The sequence below is a fragment of the Amblyomma mixtum genome, chromosome 5, assembly GCF_055824585.1.
Source record: "Amblyomma mixtum isolate Tamu chromosome 5, ASM5582458v1, whole genome shotgun sequence".
Lineage (NCBI taxonomy): Eukaryota > Metazoa > Arthropoda > Arachnida > Ixodida > Ixodidae > Amblyomma > Amblyomma mixtum.
Genome location: NC_143016.1, coordinates 45422520 through 45432881, shown reverse-complemented (window position 1 = coordinate 45432881; position 10362 = coordinate 45422520). Strand labels below are relative to the sequence as shown.

Here is a 10362-nt window from a genome sequence, read left to right as displayed (position 1 = left end):
GCATAGTAAGTGTTATAAAATCACACGCTGACTTACTGTGTCACAAAAGAAGAAAGCCCGAAGGTTAAAAGTCTGCGACCCCCCCCCCCCCCCCCCCTTTCTCCCTGTTTAACGGCGTTCCCCATAGTGTAGGGGTTGGACTTTTCGTTTTTCATTTTTTGCAAATTCGGAGGGCTTTACTCGATGTTTATTTTGGAACGCGATTTTTTTCGGCGAATTTATTTCCCGGGAACAATTTCATTTTTTTTTCCCATGATATGTGTGGCACTTCTGTGTGGTCAAAATTCATTTACTCTTTATCTTGTCTTGCTTCTCAGCAGTTGATCTATTCGAAATGGTTGATGAAGAGCAGTTGATGTAGTAATAATTAACACAGAAATGGTCATGTTTACTGCAATGGTTACAATATGGAATGCTTTGGCCGTAGGAAAAACTGCTGAAATTGGTGATCGAGTCACAAGAAAAAAAAACGTAAAGTTTATGTCTTAAAAAAAATTTGCGCAAAAACCAATTAAGAAAAAGAAGCGAAAGCAACGGGCCAACAACAGATGCACTTGCCTCGCATAGGCATTAAAGCCAGGCCTTTCTGTCTAGTTGCCTTCATGTCTCGATAACTTTGCCCAGTTGTTGGGTGGGGGAAGTGATAAATACATCTGTATTCCTTGCTTTCGAAACTCCTGCACTCACGGAACGAACTGTGAAAGCAGCAAACTCTTCGCGGGAATGAAGCTTCGAAATTAAAAAAAAAAAGTCATCGCAAGAGGACCTCGGATTGCGCAGTCCGCATGATGGCGGCAGCGCTGGAAGAGCCGAGCGGAAGCTAGAACGCTTATGCATGGTTTCGTGTTGAGGGTGGTTTGTTAGGTTATAAACGTTGTTAGCGTCATTAGATTCCATGAATAAAAAATTACGGTCGATTTGCGTGGTTAGGCCAAATCCGAATTAGGTGCGCTAGCGCTGTATGGCCATTGTTTTACATTGTTTATCGTCCACCGCAACCTAGGTCACGTGACCTTGTGACGTCATCATCGCATACAGGATATATATAGTCGAACCTCGTTATAATGAAACGGTTTATAATGGAATATGGGATATTACGAAGGAATGATGATGATTCCCCTTCGAAGCTCGGTCAACGCGGGCTATAACGATGCTACGGCTATAACGAAATAATCGCCGGGCCCCTTCAACTTCGTTATATACAGTCTGTTTCCCCTAAGACTTTACACAAGTTTTTCAAAATAGCCTTTTTGAGTAGAAGAGCGGTTTTTTGGCATTGGATTGTCAGCAATGTAACGTGTCATAATACAGCTGAGACGTGCTAACTAGCAGGCTGGTTAAGTAATATTGAAAAGTTAGCTTTTAATTATTAATTTTAGGCTCCTTAATTTTTGATCGAGACGACCGTTTTTTTTTTTTTTAAGATTTAAACCGATAGTTAGTGAAGTTATGACGCAGACAGTGAGCGATGTACGTCTTATAAAAACACTTGGTGATGATTCAGAGATTTTGAAAATGAGAGGCGTCGTAAAACAACCCCTATTCACGGTCCACGTGCGGCTTAGCAGCACTGCAAACCCCACGAACTAGAGTATACTACGCCATACTTTGCTTAGAACGTGGTCCGGAGAGTGTCAAGCGTCTCGGGCGCGGATTAATGCCGTTTGAAGGATGCAGGACTACCCTGCATTGTTTTCTTTTTCTTTACCAATCGAAATAAATGCTCAGTTACGCACAGAGCACCAGTTGCGACTTCCGTTTTCACCACTGGAACTTATACTGTTCTTTTTCCCAAGATTACGCAGTGCTACTGCTTTCTATGCGGGCGGCTCTACTTCTCACTGAGTTACCACCAAGAACCCAACAGTATTCTTTTTTTTTTAAATCTTTGCAGTGGTTGCAGGCCTTCCCAACTAACGCCTGGTGGTGAAGGTTTGAACCTGAGCGATGCAGCCTCAAAGAACAATAGCGCGCACCTCAAAGGCAGCAGTGAAGAGTTAGCACACATACAATCAGCGTAGCCGCCGAATGGATGTTGTCCGTCGCACGACGGTGGTGTGCCTTTAGGAGGGCGATGACGAAGAATACAGCGAGGCGCCTGCGTCACAGTCTTTTTATTTTGCTTTTAAAGAACGTCATAGCGCTTCCTTTCTTCTTTCAGTATGTGCGTGCGTGTTATTTAATGCATGACAAATAAACCGCATCCTCTTGAAGCAAACAGCAACCATAGCAATAGGGCAGCAGCAGGTGTTTATGCACAAGCCCTTAACTTTCAGGCACGTAGCCAGGATTTTTTTTTTTTTTTTTGGGGGGGGGGGATGGTTGAACTGGGCCCGGGCAGTAGTAGTAGTAGTAGAAAACTTTATGGACAAGGAAAACAAAATGCTCGAGGAGAAATGTACAATGGGTGGTGTCTTCATTTCAAGACTCCACTGGCCTTGGCCGCCGCTCTAGCCTGCGCAACGATTGAGCGCTGCCGATCAAGCTCCGAGCTGAGCAGAGAGGTCTCCCATTGCTACTTCGTTCTATGTGTTGTGATGTCCGGGGGTTTCTGGCCCTTACATCCCCATGTAATGTGGTATGCATCGGGCCGGTCCTCGCACCACGGGCATTCTACTTTATAGCGCTCGGGGAAAATGATGTTGTATTTATGAAGATTGGGGAATGTATCGGTCTGGAGTTGCCTCCAGTCCCGAGATTCCTGAGCGTTAAGCTTTTTATGCGGAGGGGGAAAGTGCTGTCGTTGTGATCTTAGAAACTGGAGTCGTGTGTTGTAGGTGACGGGAACTTCGGCAGCTCGGGTCCCCTCGAGCCTACCCCCCCCCCCCCCCCTCTGACACGCGCCTGACCACTTTACTCTTCTCTGAAAAACAAACTGATTCGCACCGAACTTCTTGAACTTAGGCGGCGCTGGCATCGAGGCACCCTACTTGAACTAATACATGCACCCCACACAGCGCGGTCCCTCAGCACAAAACGTCCGCGGGCGCTTTGGCTGCGACAAAAGTGTAAAGCGAAACGCTAATCCTGTTTTTCCCTCTCTCAAGTCTGTGCACCCGTACAGTGTAGGGCTCAAGGCGGGCTGCGCGCAACGGGGCCGGAGGGAGCGGCACGCATGCGGGGCTTCGGCCTCCGAGTTGCGGAGGGCATGGCAAACGCGTCGCCGACAAAAGTAGCGACCCAGCCAGCCAGCACACGGAGAGCAGCAGCCTTTGTGCTGCCACTCCCAGCATCCCCCGCGGGCTGGGCGGAGCGGGGCCGTGGTGGACCGCCTGACCACCCAGTCTTGCGCCCAACGAGAAGAGCAAATAATATGACGTGCAAATTTGCTACTTTTGTCGTCGGCCGTTTCGCGGGTAAACACACAGAGTGCTTGATTTGGTTGCAACTTTTTTCTCGGTCCGAAGTATGAATTTTTTTCATATATTTATAAATAGTGCGTAGCTAAAGGGCACCCCGTGGTTAATCCTGCAACACCAAGCACATAACGCAACACAGACTCATCAGCACGATATTAGAGCACCGAGTAATGACTGATTAATAAGCTAACGACCGATTAACCTTCTCATTTTTCCCCCTCATTAATCTAACTGAATAAAATGAAGCACTCGACGGTTAAGCCTCGTTGCTCGCTGGCCACGCGGACAGAAATGGAAGCGGCTGACCGCCCATCCCGTGTCCAAACCAACCTCCTTCAAGAGAAGACGCTAGCTCCACTCCTAAGTTGCTGTCGGCGCCAGACCTACTGAACATGCTTGCTTCTGTAAGGGCCGGTCGGCATAGAGAACGCCTCGCTCGTATATATGTATATTTTAGGCCAACCACCGCGAGCGTGTGTCTGTCGTGCGCACTGTTTAATACTCCGCGTAGCAGTATTGCATACAGAGTGCGTCTACTCTCAGAGGTAGCCCTGCGACGCCGCGCCTTTTATTGCCGCGCGCTCACTCGCACCCCTCTCTAAACGAGGCCACTCCGTCTGTGGCGTCCACCGCTTTTGCTCAACGGCCAGCCATCGGTGGCGGCGGGCCGTTTGGATACGACGAACGGGAACTCAATAAGTACATCATGTCTCCAGACGTGGCCGAGGCGTTGTGCCGTTGCAGACAACCTCACAGCTCGTTTTCAAGGGCACTCTCTACATAAGTGGCCCGATTGAATACGGGCCGCTCCGTGTGTCGTGCCTCGTATACATGCGAGGCCGTGGAAAGTCGCTTTGAAACATAACGCCTCCTGCTATATCGGGACAGAAACACTAGCCGGGGTGCTCTTTCATGGACTAAGTGGTCACATCGACGAACTACAGCAACATCTAGATAGCTCTGCATGCGTGGATATATATTTACTAACTAGTGATGAAATGTACGTTTAAGTAATAAAGCTCGCCCACTTTCACTGTGCGCAGTTTTTTATTCGGCGTTAGGTGCCAAAACCTATAGCACTTCTCGTCTATTACTTTTGACAGTCATTCAGCACTTTAAAAAACGTGCTGGGTAAAGAATGGTAAAACTCGCTTCACATGTATAACGCGGGAGTTGGCGCATCGGATAAATATTCTCGGGAAATCACCTTGGGTGCAGCTACACGTCATTCTTGCAAAAGTGGGGCCCCTCATCGAGGCGTGGAATACTGCGTGGAACCCATTGAAAAAGAACCGGGGCTGCAAAGGCATAACTTCAGTTCTGATAAGTTTATCACCATCGAAGGGGTCTTGCAAAGGAGATTTGACCCGACGCTATAAAGAAGCACGATGTTGAAGCGCTCTCTACTTGAAAGAACTAACCCGTCAAAAAGTTCTACTACTGCGCTCACTACTACATTTCGTTCGATAATTTTTTTTTCCCCGCTTGCTCGACGTGCTTGCGTCTTGAAAAACCGACGCGCGAACGGCCTTAAAAAGACACGAGGATAACGGCATGGAATTTTCTCGAGTGAAATCCGGTAATTCGACCTTTTGTGCTTCTGTGGGCATTTGCTATAAGCAGCAAAACACCCGTTTGTCGCAGATAACTTGGAGCTACAGTCGGACGTCTCCCTGCCGCTTTGATTAAAGCTCGGTACGTTTATGACGACGTCGAGTTTGTTAGGTAAGGACCACAGTGCGTTCAGCTTCCGAGATCTGCGACAGAAACTGCACTGAACGTCACCGTAGTACGCCTGTGAAAACGACCACTGGCGGCTGTATCTGTACATGGCCTTGTCGTCATCAATACGCGGTAACATATCGATCGAGGAGGGACGTTTCCCGGTACGCGTATAAAGGGAACCGCAGATATATACAAAGCTTTATAAACCCTGCCTCAGCGTCCGGCTTTTCATCTCCAAAGGGGCGGATCCCAGCGAGCCGCGCAACAAACTATGATCTCGGGGCTGTTGCATGACTCACTCAGTACGTGACAGCGCAAGCGAAACTAGCGGCAGATGGAACACAAACACGCCGGCGCGCTGAGATCACTTTACCGCGAGGCCCACCGTCATGCGACGCGAGTTTATTCCAGCGCCGACTAAACGCACCAGAATGCGCCTTAAACAGCGCTCGATAATTCGACCCACTGGTCGAGTCTGATCTTGCGCTCTACATTGGCAAACGCTCAGCCAGCCGATCTGTGAGAGAATATTCGAAAAGAAATAATAGCACTACGAGTTTGCGGCTTCGCTATATCGCGCGTTGAAAAGCAATGGGAAGAGGTGAAAAATGAAAACAGGACAGACTGAAATACCTGAGGACAACCCGATGCGAAATACAAAGTAAATTTGACGTACCCAACAAGGCCCAAAACCACCGGACGTTTGTATAAGCGCAGCGCGGGAACAATCACACGGCCAGAGACACGCGTCCTGAGGCCGCCAAAACCAGCGTTTCACCCACCACATTAATAACGAAAATCGCGCCCATTTGCAAACGGCCGTTCCCCTTTCAGCGGCTTCGCAGGAACGAGCGATAGCACGACGGGGCGTGACCGGACAGCGTCGCAACGGCCTGCTTCGCATCCACTTGGGTGAAATAAAGGAATCAAGACATGCAGTTGCTCAGCTGCCGAGACAAGCAGGTTTGGGCAATCAGATTGAACTCGGCGTGTTGATATGTCGAATAAGCACACGACTGAAACACCACACAGGTCGAAGCTGATCCAGCGAGACGTGGCTTTACGCGATCGAAATCGGACCTGCCTTCTTTGCACACAAAGCGCGCAAGACAAATAACCCGTCCTGTTCAGGTGCTAGCTCCGAGCTAGGCTGTTCAGGCACGAATCGCTTTTATCTCTGAATAAGCGCATACCACCACCGGACGCTTTTATTGTTATAACGACTCGTATGATATGCGGTTATCTGCTCTCGGCTGAAACTTGGGCGCGTTGTCACTGTTCGCACTTTTGATGCATAGCGAGGTTGCTTATACAGCGCGACCTTAGAGCTGAAAGCACGCGGCATGCAAACGCGCGCGCTCGAGACCTCTGACAAGGCCCTCCGGGAGATGACGCAGGTGGGAAAAAGCGCGCCGTACGAGCGCGCCTGCCCTTGAAGTCCTCTCAACGGCGAAAATGGCACCGCGCGGCGATTCCCGGGAGTGTATCGGCCGCCCAGTAAACGAGGTCGCAGGCGCTACAACGAGCTCGAAAAACTGCGCTCGCAAGAGCGCGCGAGGGGAATCCTCAGCGGTGCCGCAAAGCCCGCACAAACACACAGGCACACCGTTACGTGGCTACCTACTCCGAGAAAAAAAGGGCCAGCCGGGAATCCATCCGACGGCGTAGTGCGCGAGCGCAGCCGAGCAAGCACCGTTGGCTGGACTTCGCACGCGAGCATCGCTGAGGAGAACGAAAAAGCCGGGGCCGACCGATTACTGCAACGAAGAAGCACACCTCCCAACCCTGCGCAGTAGCAGCACCGCTTGCACGGCTTTCTTTTCGTTGTCTGTCAATTACGAGCTGCCTGCCGTTGCACCCGCCGAAAAAGAAACCAAAACCGGCTGCTGCCGGCAAACCACTCGAGCATACACACCGCCGGCCCCGCCGACCGGCGCTGCTCGCCCGGCGAGGCAAAAGAAAATTCCGGGTCGCCGGAAAATGACGTCACGAGCCATATATGGGCATAGCTGACGCCGCGCTCGTCATTGGGCGCTGGCAACTTCCGGCGCGCGGCGTTGGACCAATGGCAGGCCGCGCTGCTTCGCCGCTACCATATATGGCAATCTGGTTCTGTGGTTTGAACGGGGCTCAGCGGCGCTAACGCACGTGCGATAAAAAGGCCGCCGGCTGCGTTCAGGCATCGCAGTCGTGTCCCTGGATTCGCTTGGGAGCCAGCGTAAAATTCTCTCGTAAGTGCCTCTGCGTTTTCTGCAAAGTGCGGTGCTTGGGTCCTCGTCTCCTGTGCTCATCTCTGCTGGCGTTGCTCCATCGAACAGGCTGGATTACTCGTACCCTGGATTTTGAGTTTGACAGCTCCAGTTAAGCCTTGTGCTTGTTAGTGCAGCCTTAACGTGTCGCTTCTAAGTGTTTAACTTGTGGGCGTTTGTTAGGGTGGGGATTCTAACGCGTGCCTAAGTCTTGCTATGTGGTAACATTGCATCGTTTCAATAATTCTGACTGAACTCATTTAGCTTCCCTCTCTTGGAGCGTTAATAGCACCGCTTTTGATTTCTCGTCGGCTCTGGATGCCTGTTTAGCCGTGGCGGCCAAACTCAATATTATCGTAGCCCATGGTCAGCGTGTCGGAGATCATTTCCCTTTGAAATATGCGGCAATTTCAAAGTGCCCATCTGTAGGCGCGCCTTCTGGGTGTTGCTATAGTCATCATTGCAATCGCTTTTTTTTTTCTAGGTTTCCACTTCACCTACACAGGTAAAAACCCTCCAGACACCATGTGTGACGACGACGTTGCCGCCCTGGTCGTTGACAATGGCTCCGGCATGTGCAAGGCTGGATTCGCCGGAGACGACGCTCCCCGCGCCGTGTTCCCGTCCATTGTCGGCCGTCCCAGGCATCAGGTGAGTCACTCCTACCGCGTAGTACATTCGGCATCGGTCTAAACTGTCGCATAGTGATCGTGTGAGACTCCCGACCAGTCGTAGGCTTTAACGGTGTTTGCAGCAAGTAAATTCTTGCGAGTAACGCCGGATGTATCGGCTTATTTCGCATGGCGGCTGACTTCATACTCAGCAGCGCACTGCTACCTGTTGGATGCGGTTGGCGCGTTCCCGTCGCTGCCAGAGCGGCGTTTGGGTAATCCTAAAATCACCGATCTGCATCTCGGTCATGATTTCGGAACTTATCGCGATGGCCTAGCATTTTATGGTGGGTTGCGTTCACGGTTGCATTGCAGAGCGTAGGGCGGCTTCGAGCATGGGAAAGGCGGCGTAGACGAAAGGGAGAGAGCGCTGCGCAGCAGCCGACGCGACTTGTTTCGCACTCGCCGGTCCCCTGAGGAGCCGGCGTCTTGCTTTGCCCATATATGGTCAAGACGCGCCGGCCGCCGGCGTCACGTGATTCGTGCCCCGCTTCTCTCCCGCCTGCCGGCGTTGCTTTGTTGTGACGACCTTGCCGGTCGCTGGCCCCGTCGATCGATGCACCGCCGTTCCTCGCCGCCTGTGCTCGCTGCACTCCTTTCAGCAGTGGGGGGCGTGTCGTCATCACGACGCGTTGGAATTTCCCTGCCGCGCTCATATGGCGACGCGATCTTCGGCCACGCGTTGGCTCGACGGCGATCTCAGCCGCCCCTGTCTTTCTTCCGCAGGGTGTCATGGTCGGCATGGGCCAGAAGGACAGCTACGTGGGCGACGAGGCCCAGAGCAAGCGTGGTATCCTCACCCTGAAGTACCCCATTGAGCACGGCATCGTCACCAACTGGGATGACATGGAGAAGATCTGGCACCACACCTTCTACAACGAGCTGCGTGTGGCTCCCGAGGAGCACCCAGTGCTGCTCACTGAAGCCCCTCTGAACCCCAAGGCCAACCGTGAGAAGATGACCCAAATCATGTTCGAGACCTTCAACACGCCCGCCATGTACGTCGCGATCCAGGCTGTGCTCTCCCTGTACGCCTCCGGTCGTACCACCGGTATTGTGCTCGACTCCGGCGATGGTGTCTCCCACACGGTGCCCATCTACGAGGGATACGCCCTGCCCCACGCCATCCTGCGTCTGGACCTTGCCGGCCGCGACCTCACCGACTACCTCATGAAAATCCTCACCGAGAGGGGCTACTCTTTCACCACCACTGGTAGGTGTCACCACCCGTTGATCATTTTTTCCTGCCACTTTGTCTGCCATAGCGCTTAATGCATTCTTCTCTCCTCTCGTGCAGCCGAGCGTGAAATTGTCCGTGACATCAAGGAGAAGCTCTGCTACGTCGCCCTCGACTTCGAGCAGGAGATGGCCACCGCCGCCTCCTCCTCTTCCCTGGAGAAGTCGTACGAGCTGCCCGACGGTCAGGTGATCACCATCGGCAACGAGCGCTTCCGTTGCCCCGAGGCCCTCTTCCAGCCCTCGTTCCTGGGTATGGAAGCTTGCGGCATCCACGAGACCACCTACAACTCCATCATGAAGTGTGACGTGGACATCCGTAAGGACCTGTACGCCAACACCGTCCTCTCCGGCGGCACCACCATGTACCCGGGCATCGCCGACCGTATGCAGAAGGAGATCACTGCCCTGGCTCCATCCACCATGAAGATCAAGATCATCGCTCCCCCCGAGAGGAAGTACTCCGTCTGGATCGGTGGCTCCATCCTGGCTTCCCTGTCCACCTTCCAGCAGATGTGGATCTCCAAGCAGGAATACGACGAGTCCGGCCCCAGCATTGTGCACAGGAAGTGCTTCTAGGCTGTGTGGTGAACCGTCGCCGCAAAAACTTTGTTCTTCTTGCCCGTTGGTGCTTATCGCAAGCCTTAACCAAAAAGAAAGAGGAAGTGCTGCCGGTCCCTGCAGTCTGCACGGCCGCCGCGGGTGGCGGCTCCACGGAGTCCCTTCTGGGCAAATGGGAGAGAAAAGGACTGCGTGCCATGGTGGCTGTTTTTTTTTTTTCCTTCCTCTTTCCTGCAGGTGACCACTGCACGAACTGGTCGACTTTAAAAGTATTCTGCAGAACCGCGCCCACTGCCCAGATGGGATGCTTCCCGATCCCTTCAATTTGTTTCAGATACCAAAAAGTCTTATTTATAAAGTGTTTCTATCTGAAATAAATTGCCGAAGCTGCATCACTGTACCTCTTCTCTTTCTACACCTGTCCTGCGATTGCACGGTTTGCCAGCAATGGCTTTCCTGCTGCAAGCGCCTAATTCATGCCGCGATCTCTGATGGCCCAGGCATACACGGCGGCTATCATGGCCCCAGTTGTGCGTTAATGTGTCGGAGCAGTGCTGCCTT

At 52.1% G+C, this 10362-nt stretch overlaps 1 protein-coding gene across 1 annotated transcript; it reads left to right on the top strand.

Moving 5' to 3' along the window:
• The first annotated feature begins 7172 nt into the window (after positions 1-7172).
• Positions 7173-9958, top strand: LOC149341962 (actin-5C-like). Its single transcript, XM_089544264.1, has 4 exons — positions 7173-7315; positions 7818-7984; positions 8731-9217; positions 9302-9958. Exons 2-4 carry the CDS (start codon positions 7859-7861, stop codon positions 9817-9819), a joined length of 1131 nt encoding a protein of 376 aa, XP_089400390.1. The 5' UTR covers positions 7173-7315; positions 7818-7858; the 3' UTR covers positions 9820-9958.
• Positions 9959-10362: the final 404 nt, after the last annotated feature.